General features: G+C 45.1%; 1 protein-coding gene across 1 annotated transcript; it reads right to left on the reverse strand.

The window, feature by feature from the left end:
• Positions 1-188: 188 nt before the first annotated feature.
• Positions 189-16,852, reverse strand: LOC108390196 (uncharacterized). The gene is made up of 6 exons (XM_017648931.3): positions 16,684-16,852; positions 3,256-3,520; positions 1,633-1,681; positions 1,279-1,385; positions 747-799; positions 189-486 (listed from the first exon to the last, which is right to left on the reverse strand). The coding sequence occupies exons 2-6, from the start codon at positions 3,497-3,499 to the stop codon at positions 328-330; spliced, it is 612 nt and encodes a 203-aa protein (XP_017504420.3). The 5' UTR covers positions 3,500-3,520; positions 16,684-16,852; the 3' UTR covers positions 189-327.
• Positions 16,853-17,807: the final 955 nt, after the last annotated feature.

The following is a 17,807-nucleotide window of genomic DNA, read 5'->3' on the forward strand; positions in this document are numbered from 1 at the left end:
TCAGAGGAATGAGCCCGAGGCTCAGGAGGGAGAAGAGCTAGAAAGGGTCCCTTGGCCAGCAGTCGGCCTTAGGAATCTGCTTCCGGGGCTACGGGTGGCTTAGATGAGCCTGTCCCTGTGTCTCAGATGTCACTTCTTTCCATTAGAACTGCACTTTGTTACCAATCAATTACAAGAAAACCCAACCATTTACCTCCATCAGAATATGTTTGATGAATTTTTTTTAACACACATCCACACACACATACATCTAAAGCAAAGCCGTGTCAGTATCCAGCTGGGGCATAGGTCCGACTTTTCCCCCTGAAGCATCTCAGTGGCTTCCCATCAGTGGAATACAATAGAAACATATTCCACTTGGTCTGGTGATGTCTTCCTGGGGCGACCGAAAGGGGGCACATTGGCATAGACGGCGAAGTCATCCTCTTTCCAGGGGGCCAGGTTGATCACATTGGAATATATGGCATCAGCACGGCAGGAAAGGTCCTTTAGAGACAGGCCTTGGTTAGAGGCAGATGGCTAGGCACTAGAAACTTCCAAAGACAGAACCCCCTACTGGATTCCCTATAGGGCAGTTCTTGCTGAGCACACCCTGGATCCCCTTGATTCCCAGAAACATTTCCGGTAGGACTGTGCTCTGCCTCCTCCCACCGCCTCCTATATGGAGTCTTTCTAAGAAACGGCGTGAAATCATGGCAGAGATGACTGGGAGCCACTCTGGGGTTACAACTGGACTATTTCCTTACCGAGGATCTTTGGAGAAACTTGGTCTGATGCCTCAGCTGTTTCTTAAATAGTCCTAGAAAAATTAATACTCAGAGTCAGCCTGAGTTGGGGTAGTGACCATGGTTATTTGGTCAATTGCTGGACTTAGGGTTAAACTTCGAAATGCAAAATCAACTATGTTCAACCCACTGGGCCTCTGAGAGCAAGCTAAATGCCCAGGAAGGGACAGGGGAATGAGCGCTCTTGATATATTTTATTATTTTGGTTACTGTTTAGATGAGATTATTTGGCATCAATGTTTCTTTTAGTTGATGCCCATAAGCCGTGAGTGTATATGCCGATTGCTCATATATGACTTTCAGCATAAAGGACTTGTATCAAAAATAAATCTTGCTGCTCTATGCAGAGTCTCTGGCAACTCCAGAGAGCAGACCCGATCGCCTGCCCCCTCCCGCCCCCCAAGGCTGCCCCACAGGAAAGACACCCTCATCTCCGTCCCCAGTTTCTCCCTGGTCTTAATTCCCAGTTCCAGGGCCAGCTCGATCAACTCACTCTCATGCCTCCATTTCTTCAGGGACATGGAGAAGAGACCCACCAGGAGCAAGATGAGGGCCACCACACCAATGGAGCCAGAAATGGCTATGGCTACTGTGCCAAAGCTGAAAGAAGCAAACAAGAAATGAGGATGTGCCAGCTTTGGTCACCCTGGGGCCCCTCCGCTGCTGTGGGACCTCTCCCACTTCTGGGCTTCCACATCCCCAAGAGCAATCATCTCCTGCCTCCATTCGGAGCCTCTCTCCTCTGCCCCAACTTCATGACAACGCCCCCACCTGGGCCAAGCAGGCCCCTTCTCCCTGGCACCCCCCCCAACTCCTCCCCCTTACGTCCTGCCCTTCTCTCACCCACCTGCTGAGTTCTACAAGTTTAGTCTCTGGCTTCAGGGTGGTGAAGTTCTCTGCAGAAAGGGATGGGATGGGAAGGGAAAGGAAAGGAGATGTGAGAGTAATTCTTATATACCTGCTATAGACTGTTTGTGTCTTACCAAAATTCACATGTTAAATCCTAACCCCCAACGTGATGGCCTTTGGGAGGTGATTAGGTCTTAAGGATGGAGCCCCTCAGGAATGGGATCAGCATCCTTATAAAAGAGACCCCTAGAGAGAGAGTCCCCTCACCCGCCTCCACCATGTGAGGACACAGCGAGAAGTCAGCCACCTGTGAGCCAGGCAGCGGGCTCTCACCAGACACTGAATATGCTAATGCCTTAATCTTGGACCTACCAGCATCCAGAACTGTGAAAAATACATTTCTGTTGTTTATAGAGTCCACGCAGTCTATGGTAATTTGTTATAGGAGCCCAAACGGACCAAGACACCACTCACACGAATGAGCTCTACAGGATCTAAATGGTAATACGAGCTACCATTTACTGGGGGCTCAATATATGCCAGGCACATTCATGACCTCGTTTACTCTTCCTAAACGGACAATGAGGTAGGACTAATTATTAGCCCCTCCTTGTAGTAAAGAAACCAGCTCACAGAGATCAAATTTTTTCAAGGCCACTGAGCCAATACGTGACAAAATTTGAACTTGAACCCACATCTGTCTGACTTTAATTTGTGTGGTCATTTCACTCTCAAGTTCTGCCAAGCCTACAGGGGGTTAAGCGGTAGCGGTTATGACAGGATGTCCAGAAAAAGGACAGCCAGGACAATGCAGGTGATTGGTATCCAGGGAGGAGCATGTAAGAGGACTGGAGGGGGATCAGGACAACAGAAAGCTGGTCTGGAACTAGGCAGAGGTGGCAGGTGTGAAACCCTGCCCCCATGTTCTGGGTAGGGGTGGGGGGCTTCTAGCATCCACACTGTGAAAAAATTTCTCCTGCATCAAGGGAGGGAGACACCAAGCCCACCCCCTCCCCAGCCATAGTCTGTCCCTAGATTCTCAGAGTTCGAATGAATCTTAAATCTATCCAAACCCTCCGGCTGTACAGGTGAGGAATCTTAGAATAAGCCACTTGTCCCACATTAAATGCTGGAGCCAGGAGTTGAGTCTATGTTTTTAACTCCGAACCCAAAGCTCTCTTTGCCTGCACGCAGACCCCTTCCTGTTCCTTCTCTGACAAAGTGAAGCTGCACAATTCAGCCCACATAGCAGTTAAGTTCTCTCCACATACATGTCTTAGAAGCTGGCTACTCAGACCCCCCAGTGCAGAGATTGCTGCTAAAGTCGGTGGAGGGAACATATCAGACCACTAGGGCAATCTAACACCCACTGACGATAAATAGCATCTGGGGTAGAAGCACACGAAAGCAGATGGAATTGTGCAGGGCACCCTAACAGCTCACTTCCTCTCTGCATTTTTTCCTGTCTCCCTTCTGAATAAGATGGCTGACCTCCCCCGTCTTCAGGCAGTCACTTAACCACTGTGCCTCATTCCTTTCATCTGTGAGATGGACATCCTATGAAAACCTCCCTCCCAGGGTTAATGCCACCTGCCTACAGCTGGTTTCCAGCTGGTCTGACCTGAGCAGAACAGGGGTGTGGAGCTGTTCAGGAAGGCATCGCTGGCTCTGGAGTCCTGCAACCCACAGTTTGTCCAATTCATTTTGCCAAGGAGTCCGCGCAGGAGGTGTTGGTCCCAGGTGAAGTTCTCGGGACAGATGGTCCCCTTTGGTTGGAAGCAGAGTTTCTCAGAGGTATTTCGCAGTAGTTGGCAGACACAGGACCCAAGGGAGCTGGCACCTCTCTCCTCCTCCATCTCTTTCATTCCTCCTCAGGAATCTGTTGGCTGGGAAGAATGTTGGAAACTCACCACTGGAGGGGACGTCCTCAAAAGGCACTGAGATAGCATCTCTCTCCTAAGGAAGCCATCTTCAGATGGCCTTCCCCAAACACATAGTCCAAAGTCAGCTCCCCAGCCTCTCTGCCGCATCACCCTCTGATCTATTAGCACAAGAATTTGCCCCTATCATTTAGTTGTCTGCTTAGTTATTGTCCATCTCTCATCATAAGAATATAAGCTCCATCAGAATGGAAACCTTGTCTGTTCTGGCCATCACTACATCCCAGTGCTTAAAACAGTGCCTCATGCAATGAATACGGTCAATATATACTTCTTGAATGAATGAATGCTAAAGACTTGGTTGGAGCACCTGATCAGGGTCACTGATAAGAGTTGGAATCACGGTGAGCCTCCACCACAGATTTTTTAAACCCTTGGTTGATGGCAAATCTTTGTCCTTTGAAGGATAAGTTGATTTGAAAGTCTGAACCGACCAAATTGTGTGATAACGTAGGTGATAACTGAACTGGGTAACGCCAATTACGGAAATAGAGGAGCTGTAACTACCAAACACCAAGAGCAAAGCCCTGGAGGAGCTTGGAGGAGGTCGTCCTTCCAGGAGTGCGGGGAGCCCAGGCAAAGAGAGTGAGGACACGTGACCCCACCGGCCGCCGTCACAGGCGGTAACGTGCCGCCTTGGCCTCCAGCCCCCTGCTGCAGGTGTGCGGAGGGAGAGGTGTGTTTAAGGACAAATGAAAGAGGACCTGTCACCCTTCTCCATGCTCAGTCTTTCCCAGGTGTGCAGTGCTCCGCGCAGGCCACCTGACGTGTGATCTGACAACACACTGCACGAAGGAGCAGGTCTGAGACTTTTGCGCTCTCCCACCAAGCCAGACATTAGTAGTGGGATCGGCAAAAATGGAAAACAATGCCTCTCTTCTCAGCAAACTTTTCATGTTTTGGAAAACAGGGTCATTTTTCATAAAACTATGTTATTTAGGTGAATACGTAATGGTTTTGGTACTATTTTTTAAGTAAATATTTTAAATTATTCTTGGTTTTAATTTTCTAATATGATAAGTATAAACAGATAAAACCTTCATAAATAATAGCTGTTTGGGTTCCTTAGTAACTTTTAATGGGGCTGCGAGACCAAAACGTCTGAGATCTCCTGGTCTAAAGCCTCATGGTGTTTCTTTACCAGAGGATTCCAAGGCTGTGGCACAGCAAGGGGTGCCAGCCAGATGCGGAGAACAGGAAAGGTGTTCTCATACGGCCGTATAAGTCAAGGAGGACAGATACCGCTTGGGAGAGAGAACTCTCCAGGGCTTCCTGGCTGGCAATGCGGCAGCTGTGTGGGCAGCTGTGCCAGAGGCGGCAGAGCCCGGGCAAAGGGGGGTGAGGTTCTGAGGTGGGGAGCCAGGGAGGAAGCAGAAGCCACATGCCCAAGCTGCTGACTGCCTCCCCCTATAATTCTCAGGGTCACGGGCCCTGCCCCGAATCCTTCCTCCATGGCTGCTGGTGCCTGAAATTCCAATCGGGTGTTTCATTCCTTTGGACAAAAGGCAAATTCAGTCCGAAACAATACCAAGTATCATTCAAGCTTACATGAATGTGTATGTAAATAACTTTACAGTTATTGAGATAGATTGGGAAGTTACACTTTAATAAAACAAAAGTCTGTATCTGTGGCAGGTGCAGGATGGTTGGGTGGGAGGAATGGCCATGGAGAATAAAGGGGTCCAAAGAGGATTAAATAGACCACGACAGTCATGATGGCAAAGTGCCACCAACAGAGGAATTTGATCAAATTAATCCTGAGCAGCCAAAAAAAACAAAAAAAAATCCAATCCAACCAAATTTTTTTTTTTTTTTTAGTATGTGGTATGTGCCCAGCAGTGTAAGTCAGGAGCAGAAAGGAACTGGACATGGGCCCTGGACTCGGAGAGCGCTGTCCCACCTCACCCTCCCACCCCGGTGTAGCCAGAAAAATATCCATTGACCCCCAACAGCTGAAACAAAAGGCAGGCATATGCTTAGTGTTAAAACAAAGCGCTATTGGATCAGAAAGGAAGGATAAGACATTGCTAACTCAGGGGAGGAGGGAAGGCTGCTTGGAGGAAGTGGCATTCGTGCTGGTCCTGGACAATGAGAAGGACTCCTATAGGCAGTGCTAAGACTGTAGACATAACTGGGTGCTATGGGCAAGGGGTGGCAGATGGAACGTGCAGTCATTTTTCCCCCAATGAACATCTGAAACCATTGAAAAGACAAGGTGCCCTGGACCCCTGAAGATGAAAGGAAGTTGTCACCTAGGAAAGAGAGATGGAACCTGGGGGGACAGGGTACAGGAAAGACAGTTCACAAACAAGCCTTCAACAGCCCTACATGGACCAAGACCACGTCTGATTTGACTTCTCTTCCCAGCATGCAGGCCATGCCTGGAACATAACAGGCCCAAAATAAATGCTTTATGAATGGGTGAAAGATGACATATGCTCCTCTTTCCCAGGCTGGCCACAGATGTACCACTGTAATCGAGTGGGGCCATCAGGAGCTAAGGAAAGGAAAATGTTCAAACAGGCATCCTTCTAGCTTCTTCTGAAGTAAATATCCTCACCATTTCTGGAACTTCAGCTGTTTCTCTGGTTGTTTTTGCAAGAATTTCATTTCTCAAAATAGAAACCCCATGTCCTCTTGAGGTTTGTAACAGAGCCATTTATTGGGTGGGGGCTGCTTTAAAGATCATCTTTAGGTTTTCAGCCTGCACAGTGGCTTACTTGCAAGATTCAAACATGGCCTTAAAATTTGGCTTTCTAAGAAAATCCGAATGTCAGCCTCTTAGGCTCCTATAGAAGATCACCCATGAGTATGTGAAACCAGCAACTGTCCATAGGTGATTTATAGGAACTGACCCCAAATCCATCAGAATTACTGTCCTTTTCTGACTCTGCACATATACTCCCATCAATTTGAAAAACATAATGCAATTTTTAAAGAAAGCACATTTTATCAAGTGCCAAATGGAAATCTCATGCACATCTCATGAACTCATTTACTACTCAGAACTGAGGACATCTGCGGCTTCCAGGACACGTGCCTTCCAGTCAGAAAGATTAGGTATACTTACCCCCATTTTAGATGAGGTGACAGGAGATTCCCAGGGAGCAGTGAGAGAACTGCCTACAGTCACAGTGAACAGAATAACGAGCACCCAAACACAGGTCTCAGAATCCCTTGGCCTTTCCTCTATTTTCTACACAGCCTGTTTCTATGTATGTAGGGGCACTTCATTAACTGTAATGGCCACGTTAACATTAACAGTGGCCAAGGATGGTTGTTCAGGTGGTTTATTGCTCAAGGGCATGATGTCCAAGGGGACCAACTGCATCATAGATATTTTGAAATTTTTTTCATATTTTTATTTAACTGCTGACTCCAAAGGGAGGTGATCTATATTCTTAGAACAATAAGTTTCTGGCAGATAATAATCAAATATCTTATCTAATAAAAATCCTTTACCATGGTAATTTTCTGATAAATGGAAATAATGGCATTTCTAACAGTATTGACATTTACTACATAAATTGAAGCAGAATGAGTTTGATAAAGATCTGGCTAATTTAAAAGATTTATAATAATTAGTGCTTCCAAACAAGGAGCAACTTTCCCAACAGTTTTTTTGGTTTTCATCTAAAATTTTCTAAAAATCTGTTAGTATTTGCATGTTGGCTAAATTTGAAATTTTGTATTATAATTCATATTGTCTACCTGAATAGTAGCTCAGAGTTCCTGATGTTAATTCACCAGATTTTCAATATGTTATAACTTTTATAGTAATTAATGTTCATTTACCAATACCCACAAAGTAATTATTTTATGTTCATAAATTGGAAACTTCTATATAGTGAACTGCTAATTAAAGCATAGCTATTGTTTATGGGTTGATAAAGGTGATTTCTCCAGGACAAAAACTAAGTTAAATTTCACAGCTTGCTACACATTATTTTGTAAACTTACAAATTCTAAAATAAAATGCCAAGTTCATACATTACTTCTTTCCACATATGGGAAAGAAAGGTAGTGAACCAAAACCAGAAAATGAAAACCTGCCTCTGAAAGAGAGGAAATAAAACTACTTGTATTGTTAAATACATTTAGGGAGAAAAAGGTGAAATGCCAAAAAAATGAAAATAAAAGAGTTTAGAGCCATTGGTTTCAGTGAATGCATCACAGAAATGTGAGCAGGATGAGAATTTTCCTTTCAATTCCATTGTCAACCATGACTGATGGGTTTCAGGGAAATTATAAAACCATGCAAAGAATTCAAATATGTGACCATGTTGTTTGAATATGAAACAAAGCCTCACTAGTTGAAAATTATCCATCTCAACAGAGAAATTTTTACTTCACAATATGGGCAGAAGGTTTGGGAAATGTAACAAACACAAATTGTTTTAAGTGGTAAGAGAAAAGAAAAGTCACTAGATTCTGGTTACTTCATTACACTACAAAGGATTCTGCATTTTGCCAGCATTTTGAGAATGAAAAATCAACTAGGAAAATAAGAAAGGGAGCAAATACCAGGGAGCATTTGGCATTTTGATAAACCTGAAGCATCCAAAATGAGCATCAGTAGTGCAGTATATTCAAATTTCAAATCTGATTTGAAAAATATGTAAATACTGCAAAGCAGATTCTGTATGATGAGGAAAACACTGGCACAGTTTTGTTGAACACATAATAAATGCAGTTCTGTTTTTAGCAAGATGTGATCTAGCATTTGGAGGATCCTGCAAGAAAATGTATGACCATTGAGAATTTTTATTTGCAGAAATCATAGACTAATAATAGCATTAGAACAACACTTACCCAGTATGCAAACACCAAAGAACATTATTATTTAGCAGAAGAAAACCAAAAATCAAATATAGGATTTGTTGACTGAAATTCTAAATAGTGTAAGAAATGCTAAATATTGTACAGTTAAATAACTGAGACACATGTCCTGACGTAAGCCACATGGAATAGTTATTTTTAGATCTCTAAGTCTCTAAAAATGCAAATATGTCTACAAAGAACATTTTTAAAGTGTTTTTCTCAGTAAATGATACAGCTGGAGAAGGGTTATACAGATTTTTAGTAGACCACCACCACAAAAAATAAAAACATCGAATCTAGGCCATAATAATCTGAGACATAAAATAATGATGAAACAATTAATGACAAACTTACTGGATTTCAACCTAAGGCCCTCCAAAAAATCCTGAGGCTGTCCATTCTTTAAACCTCATAGCGAAGAATAGAGCAAAAAGTTCTTTGGACTTTGCCAAATTCTGTCACATCCTCCAAGAAGAGTTTGACGTCAGTGAAACATTAGAGAATCATGAAAACATAGTGATCCAACTTACATTTGAGACGACTGTCAAGAATATAATGGAAAACTCAATTTGAAACCACTGTGACCTGAAAAACCCCACTAGCAGCAGTCTGGAACATTCTGTTAGAACCTGTTGACATTAGTAAAGATATAGATTGTAAATTACAAGCCAAAACTATACTTTTGAAAAAATTTTAAGAAATATGTCTGCTCAGCAGTAATTTGGTATAAAATTTATAACATATGACAAATTTATGACAATAATGTCAAAAAATCACCGAGTATCATAATTCCTCCACGTGGTAAAGATACCTCAAGACAAATGCTGGGCATAGAAGCCACAGGGCATAAATCTGCCAAGAAGTAGAAAGCTAACCTTTTCAAACAATATGGCTTCTCTCTCACTTACCAACTTTACATCTCCCTGTATGGCCCCAGAAGATGACTGGTTAGCCAGAGACGGGTAAGATTCCTCAAGGGAGGAACAACCTAAGACAGGCACAGTCGCAGGGGGGCCATCAGGTGAGAAATTGGGGATCAAAAGAGGTGAGGCTTAGAACCTCACCCCCCTGTTTTGAGAGAAATCTTCTGCATCCGTGGATGTTTTGTTGCCCTTGTCTAGCTTGGATTAACACATAGTCTACAGGCACACACCTGATCATCTACATTTGCTCTCTTACAGCACTAAACTATGTTTTCTACCTTTATCTTGCATATACCTACCACCTCAGCATTTTATTAAAAATAAAAATAATAATAAAGGGAGAAAGGTGGGATTCCCATATAAATCAAGTATAAAAATCAAACGAATATTCATATTTGACCTGTTTATAGTTCATAATGCGTGATCAAAACCGAAAGTTTCTGTGATGACTGCCCTTGCACTGTTCACCATGTAAGAACTTATTCACTATGTAAGAATTTGTTCACCATGTAAGAACTTGTTCGTTATGCTTCAGAAGATTGGAGACTGACGAGAATTAGGCTGGGGGTGGATTAACGGTTGTGCATTGAGCATTGACTCCCCTATACAGAATTTTATTGTTGTTAACAACCATTTGATCAATAAATATGAGAGATGCCCTCTCAAAAAAAAGAAAAAAAATGTCAAAAAAGCAAAACTCAAAGTTGGTGTAATAATGTCCTTAAGAACACCACTAGGATGAAAAAACTCTGGGAAAAACAAGTTTTACATAGTTCATAAAACAAAGCTTAGGAAATATATGTATCATAATTCCTCCACGTGGTAAAGATACCTCAAGACAAATGCTGGGCATAGAAGCATTTTGTTACTCCCACAAATTTGCCATAGGGACCAGCAGCGACCCTTCTAACAATTTGTGAGGTAACCCCTCCAAAATAGAAAGTGTGAGAAAAAGGAAAGAGGAGACTCTCTTTGGTTGGCAATCCTACCATCCGCTGTTTTACAATCCAAAGGTCAAATTCAAAATCAAATTTTCTTTCTATATCACAAACAGCAACATCTCCTTTAAAAAAAGGTTTTATGATGCTCAAAGACTATCATGACCTTTTCAGGATTCGAGGTGACATGTATTTGAAAAATTATGATAACTATGAATTTCTCCAACCATTAAAAGTATCTGATTGAAATGGAGGAACATGGCAGGAACAGTGATAATGAGGAGACATCGATGACACTGATGGCTATGAGAGGAACTGAGATCATGAAGCCGCTTTCCCAACTCACACTAAGCACCTTGGAATATTTGCAGCAATAATGTATTAGATTTACTAAAACCTCTGTAGCTCTCAAGATATATTAACATTGGCAGCATCAGCCACCAGTGGAAAATATGGCCTGTCACATTTTCAAATAAAAAATGACTAGCCACAGTGTCCCAATAAAGACTGTCAAATCTAGTCACCATTTCTGTAGAAAATCAGATATTGCAACAAGCAAGCTGAAATTACCGCAGGAAATTTTGTTTCGGTGAAAACTATTTTGCAACTGAAACTGCCTTACAACAAACTGTTATATCCCAGAGATTTTGAGTCCTAATTCGTGTGACTAAAAACAGTAATGCTACATCGATAATTTTATGCATATGATTTATATAGAATCCACCTGTTTGTTTTACTAAGAACGAAATCTATTAACTTGAAAGGATTTTACTTGAGAAAGGAGCACATTTTGTTACTCCCACAAATTTGCCATAGGGACCAGCAGCGACCCTTCTAACAATTTGTGAAAAAGCAACAGGGGCAGAGGCCAGACAGTGAAGCATCTAATTCTGGAGCACGTTGCCTTGTGCATATTATCATCACACATGACTTTGCCTGACAACAGTCAGTGTCCCCCAGCCACTCTCAGGACAAGTGCCCAAGGCCTTACACAAAACCCTATGAAGCCTGTCACGATCTGGACCCTGCCCACCTCTCCAGCCTTATCTCTTAACAGTTCCTCTTTTACTTTATGCTGCCACCAAATTAAGCTTAGTTTCCCAAATTGAACTCCTCCTTGCCTGTGTACATGCCCCAGGACACCTTTCCCTGCTCCCTGCTCTTCCATCAAGACTCACTAGGCTGAGATGTCTCCTCCTCCAGGAAGTCTTCCCTCTCTAATCCCCACCTTTCAGGGTTCCTAGGCCGGGTGACCCTCCTACACAGCACAAGAGCATAGCACTTGTCACACACAGCTGTCATCTTCCACTGCTGTGTCTGGCTTCCCCACTGGGCCCGGCCCTCCAGGGAGAAGCCGGGTCTGTCAGTCAGCTCACTGGGTTACTACTCAGTCTCTGGTACTTGGACAAAGACACATGCAGATGGCCAGGTACAACACCCATATAACAAGCTCCATCTCCCTAATGATCAGAGCAGTTTAAAAAAAAAAAGGCTTTATGTTATTTTAAGAATGAAAATGCTCAGTCCTGGTCAGACATGCTGGCAGGACAAATTGTTACAGTCTTTGTAAAGGACAATGTGGTGGTGGGTATCAAGGAGCCCCACAAATGTCCCTACATCTTTGGCCCAGTAACTCCACTTGGAGGAATTTATCCTGAGGAAATTGCTGAGGATGTGCTTGCAAAGACTTGGCCGTAAGCCGGTGACTGTCGAGTCACTGACAGCAGCAGCAGGTGAGAAACATGCTCCAGACATGATGGATTGTTGTGTAAACTGCAGGACATCCTTAAAGTGGAATAAGAGTTAACCACTGAAGTGGTCTGTGGAAACCAGTTTACTGAGAGGAACGATATTCATACCATGTTGTCAAAAAGCAGATGACAAAACAGAGTGTCATATACACTCCATTAAAATAAGTACCCTGTGTGTCTGCATGGATGTGCTCTGGGCATTTTTTCCCCCCTCAGCAATACATTGGCCATCTTTCTACCTCAGTGTCATGGAAAAGTTAAGTACCCAAAATGTCACTAATAATCATCTCTAGGGGGGTGAAATTCCTGGTGACTTTCATGTTCTTCTTTCCTTCTCTGTGTTTTCTCATTTTTTTACAGTGGCATAAATTGTGTTTAAAGAGAGAGAAGTGGAGAGGACAGGGCAGATAGAAGAGGGTAGAGCTGGGCAGAGAGTGCCCGTTCCCCAGGGTCAGGCCCTCGCAGGGCTTGATGATGAAGGGGCACGGGGTCCTCAGAGAAGGGGAACTGGATGTAGGAGAGCGGGAGGGGGGGACCTAGCGGGCACCCTGAGAGCTCCAGGACGGGGACAAGGGAAGCCTCGGAAAGCGAAGACGGTTAAGAAGTGTTCCAGGCCAGTGGGATGGCGAACAAGTGAAGCTGCCTGTGGACCCAGCCCCCCGAGAAAAAGAATCTCGGGATAGCAAACTAGTAAGACAGCTTTTCACAGCCCCCAGGGTCCGAGTATGCACAGCGCCTCCCTCCACGCAGCCAATAAAGCTCCTCCCCCTCTTCCCTCCCTGACCTCTTTCTGGTAAGGCCAACTTTTAATGTAGGTCAGGGAAGCACTTTACACTGAACCTCACTTAGCCACGGATCTATTTCGATGGGTGATGAGCAAAGTCAGACTTTCTCCACTTTCCTGGGATCCTATTTAAAAACCCATTTCAGTAAATGTCACCTTAACCTAGTGCACCCGCCCTGGGCCTCGGTGGCGGTCACTTTATATTTAGCTCGGTTTGAAATTCAAAGGCGGATGCAGAGATGTTAAATAAATACGTGCAATAAAGAGAAAGGGGTCAGAAGAGCATGAAAGGAAGACAGGAGAGCATCGGTGGGGGCTCAGGAAGACCCCAGGGCCTGGAGCAAGGACTCGGGGTTCCCCACCAGGACGCCCTGCAGCCCCCACCCCCACCCCCACCCCTGCCCCAGTCTGCCCCGCTCCATCGCCGCCAGGCACTCCAGCCAGTTTTCTTTCTTTTCCCCGTTTATGCCACGAGTCAGAAGGGCTTGGATTGCCCCGGGGGAGGCGGGGGAGGCGGGGGAGGCGGGGAGGCGCACCCAGCCTTGCCCCTCGGAGGCTTCTGCGCAGGCCCCACCGCAGGTGAGCCGCCTCCTCCCCCTTCACCCCCGCCTCTCTCCGTCCCACCCCGCGCACCCCAGGGCAGCACTGCCAAGCCTGCTCCCTCAGGATTTCAAGGCTGGAATCCCCACCGGGATGTGGCCTCCCCCTTAGGAAGGGGCAGCTGGCTTTTCCCCCATCCGTCTGTTGGCCACTGACTGGGCATATGTGCGCCACACTTCCTCCCTCTTTTGGGGGACACAGAGTCCCTGCAGTGGCTTTAGGAGCAGACAGGAGAGCCTGAGAAGGGCAAGTCAGCAAAGAACCGGCTCCTCACCACATCCTGTTTATTCAGCATTTATTGAGGGCCTACTGTGTGCTTCCCACTTTGAAAGGCTCTTGGCCAGTTAATAGCACACAAATTTCTTTTCCCTCCACAGTGCCACACTGTCCCCTGGGGTAATGACGTGTCCTTCCACCTCATTCAGCATAAGCCTTGTCATTTTTGCCTTTGTTTTTCCAGATGGAGCCCCTGTTTTTCTGAAGGTCATTTTTTTTTTTTTTTTAGGAGGGGTGTAAATAACAAGCTTTAGCAAAATAGAAAAACACCTTTATCGTGTTCTTCCCATCACAGCTGCTGCCTGAGTGTTAGAAAGACCTCCAGGGTCTTTCCTTATGAGTTTGTACAGAAAAAAATTAATTTGAAGGTAGCATATATCTTGACAATCTCCTTTGTCTACATTTGAAAGATCTTTGAAAGAGTTTGGTTGTTTGCTTTCCAGAAGTAACTTAATAGGTCTTTTCTTCATATAAAATGCTCCCCTTTTACTTGCAGCTGCACGCTGTTGGGCAAGGGTCCTCGACTAGTTTAATAGTCGTGAAATGAGTTGAACAACAGGCAAATACTTGATGCTAATAAGCACGCTCGAAGAAACAGGTTTTTTTCAATCCTTACGAACTCGGTTCTCTCTGCCCACCGTACCTTCAAATCCTAGAACCCAATTTTCAAAGAGTCTCAGATAAAAAAAGAAAACGGGTCAGGGAATACATCCTTTAACATCAAGGCCTCCCACACTAGTAGCGAATTAATTTATGGCTCTGCCAAGTTGGATAGATTAACATCATGATTCACCCTGAAATCCTTTTAGGAGAACAAATTACTGCAGGAAACTTCAATGTACCCTCCAGAGACTGGGAACAAGAAATGGCAACTCATTTGGAAAAATTAACCTTCATAGGCCTTCTTAGCAGCTGTGAGCGGGCGTTGAATAAAGAGGTTTACGTGAGGCCGGAGGTGGGAATGAAGAGAGGCGCTTAAGGAGCTTAACTCTGTTGCCCAATCAAAGCTGTAGTGGAAGAGCCCCAGGCTAGACCCTCTTGCCCCTTACATTCAGCTTTGACAAGGGACAGGCTGTCAGAATCATAAAGGGAGCACTCCTCAGGCGTCCCAGCTTTGATGCCCCTCTTACAATAAAACAGCTTTTCAGGCAGGATTAATAAGCAGGTTTATGAAGAGACTTGACATTCCCCTCCAATCCGCTAAACAAATGAGGGTTTCTCGTCATTAGAGCAATGATCCCAAATTGAAATTCCCAAGACAAACACCCGTATGAAACCACTCTGGGAAACACCTACCACGTGGGTGGGCCTCAAAGCCCCCCTAGTCCTTGAAAATGAACTTGGGCTTTCCTGCCCACCCATACGACGTGGACTCTGTTGTCTGGGATTTGATTTTCAGCATATTCAACAGAAATGTGGACATGAAGAAATAACAGGTTCTCAGAGTATTAAAAAAATTCTATTTAGAAAAAAAGTCTTCTAATTCCAGGTGTAATTGCTCTGCAATTAGGGACTAAGCACAAGGGCAGCCTAATTCCGATTCCCCAGCCAGCCAGGGTGGGATCATGAGCTGCAAGGTCCTCTTTTATAGAGTGGAAAGCGTTGCACCTTAGGCCACTTAATCAGTTAAGGGCCACACCAGAATTAGAATGTTTCCCAGGTGTTCTAGGACCCAGCCCTGAGCGAGTTCCTTGCACAGTCTAGAAACCTGTGTTGAAGAATAAATCAATAAGGGCCTTCTTAATGAGCCCCTTCCATGTGCAGGCATAATAGGACCTACAGATAAGTGGGGGAGCCCCTGTAGACTTACTTCAAATGATGCAAAAATGAAGGTATGTGTGACTGGTCAGGGAAAACTTGCCCTTTGAGCCAAGCACACCAGGCTTCAAGTCTTGACCCTGCACCTCTAACTAAGTGGGTGATCTTGGGAAAGTTATCGGAACTCTGAGCCTCAGTTTCTTTATCTGAAAAAGTAAATAATGCCTTCCTCGCAGAGCTGTCATGTAAACATATTTAAAGGAACTAACATTTGTGAAGCTGGTAGCCCTGGTGCTTAATAAAAGTTGGTCCCTCTCCTATTTGCTGCCACCTGAATCCCTTTATCCCAGAACAAAGGGTGTGATTATAGATTACATGGCATGAGCAATGCGTTTGCTGAAGTGTAATCAGTGGTTCAGCAACTATAAAATACACAGGAGAACTTACCCTTCTGAGGGCTTTACATGCCCGGGGAGAAGGGCATTTCTAGTCAGCTTAGATTGCTGAGAGAAGAAAAGAGTGGGAGAAGACCAGGGCAGCGTACACTAGAGAAGTCCAATGGAAATATAATGCTAGCCATGTATGTGATGTAAAATGTTCTAGTAGCCACATTTAAAAAGGCAGTAAGAAACAGGTGAAATTAATCTTATTTAACCCAATATATCCAAAATATTATTTTGTCTTGTACCGATATAAAAATGATTAATGAGATATATTTTGTGATTTTCCCCTACAAGTCTTTGAAATCAGTATGTGTTCTACACCTTCAGCACATTGTAACTCAGACTAGCCCCATTTCAAGCATTCACCATATTGGACTACGCGAGTGTAGACCCGTCCCCATGTGCCAGCAGCTGTCCTGGCTTGAGGAGGCCTGGAAGGTCTAGGCTGGAACATGTTTCTGCCCTCAAGATGCTCACTACCTAATTTGGGCATCTGGGACAGATGGGAAATTTAACCTAAAGTTTCCCAAACTGCTAATTATAAGGAATCAGGCTGCAGCACCGTCTTTTGCCCCAAGCCTTAGGCACACCCTGGCCACAAGGACGATCCTCTTTCCCACTATGGGTGTGAGCACTTGTCAGATTATGCACCTGATTTGGGGGGGTGGTGGTATACGGCACCCTAGGGAGCAGTTTAAGGGAAGGGGGGGAGCCTTGCGCTGCAATCCCTGTAGACCATCTTGTGCTCTGTAACAGCTGAGCCCAGATTTCAGACAAGTAGGAAAGAAACCAAGAGCAAAGTCTTAACCCATTACCTGTCTCCTGGAGGGGCGGCCGCGGGAGGAGCCATCCATGAGGAAGGGGAGCTGCTATCACTGGGGCTGCCCTCCGCCCTGCCCGTCCGCGTTCCCGTGCCCCTCCCTGGAGAGCCTCTTCATTTCCTCCCCTGCCAGGCTGTGCTCAGAGAGACTCACACCCCTGAAATGAGAGGCCAATGGCTGATGCGGCTTGCAGAGCAATCTTCATGCTGTGCTGTTGAGACTCAGCAAAACCACAGGCTGAGATATGCTTTAGATGTTCCCCAGCACTTTTTGGAAATCTTGTCTCCCTTTTGCATCTCCACCCTACCCTCACCAGAAGGTCCTTCCTTAACTCTTCTTGCTGAGAAACTAATTCATACTAAGAAGTTAATGGCTCAAGGGGGCCATCGTTCCTAGAGATATGTGCGTGTTTAAAAAACCAAATAAAAAGAATGACTATAATGTATGGAGTGTTTGCCAGGTCCTGAGTGCGAAGAGGATAAGGCCTCACTCAGGAGCTGAGGCGGTGGTGGAATTTCAAACAAGGTGATACCAGGTAAAGCAGAGGCATCTTCCTCGTGTTTAAAAGCACACTCTGCAGACAGCGCCTGCGCAGCCCTGCCTGTGGGAGACAGTCCGCGGAGGCTACGGGAGGCCTGCACTATTTTTCCCCTTAGCTTCTACATTTACATTTTGGAGCCACCTTCTTTGTGCGTGGATCTGGGGTAGAGGGAGGGAGTTTGCTGGTTTTCATTGATTCATTCTTTCAGTCCGTCTTTATTGCATGTCTGCTCTGAGGCAGACACTCTAGGTGCTGGAGCCGCAGCCCTGATCAAGACCATCAGAGCTCTGCTCTGGTGGAGCTCACAGCACAGAGGCCACGAACAATAAAAGAATTACAGATTGTGTTCATCCCTGGGAACAAGGGGCACATGGGAGTATAATGGAAAAAAACCGGGAATGGGGTGGAGGCTCCTTCCATTTGATTTGGGTAGTTGGCAAGCTTCCTGGAGGAGGTGACATGCTTTGCCCACATCCCCACTGTGCTCCTTCCTGGCCTCCCTGCTGGGGCTTCCTCCCTCCCCCACCTGCAGTTCAGAGCTCAGTCCTGGGGCTTCTCCTCTTCTCTGACCCCCCAC

This window comes from Manis javanica, chromosome 11, assembly GCF_040802235.1.
Source record: "Manis javanica isolate MJ-LG chromosome 11, MJ_LKY, whole genome shotgun sequence".
Taxonomy (NCBI): domain Eukaryota; kingdom Metazoa; phylum Chordata; class Mammalia; order Pholidota; family Manidae; genus Manis; species Manis javanica.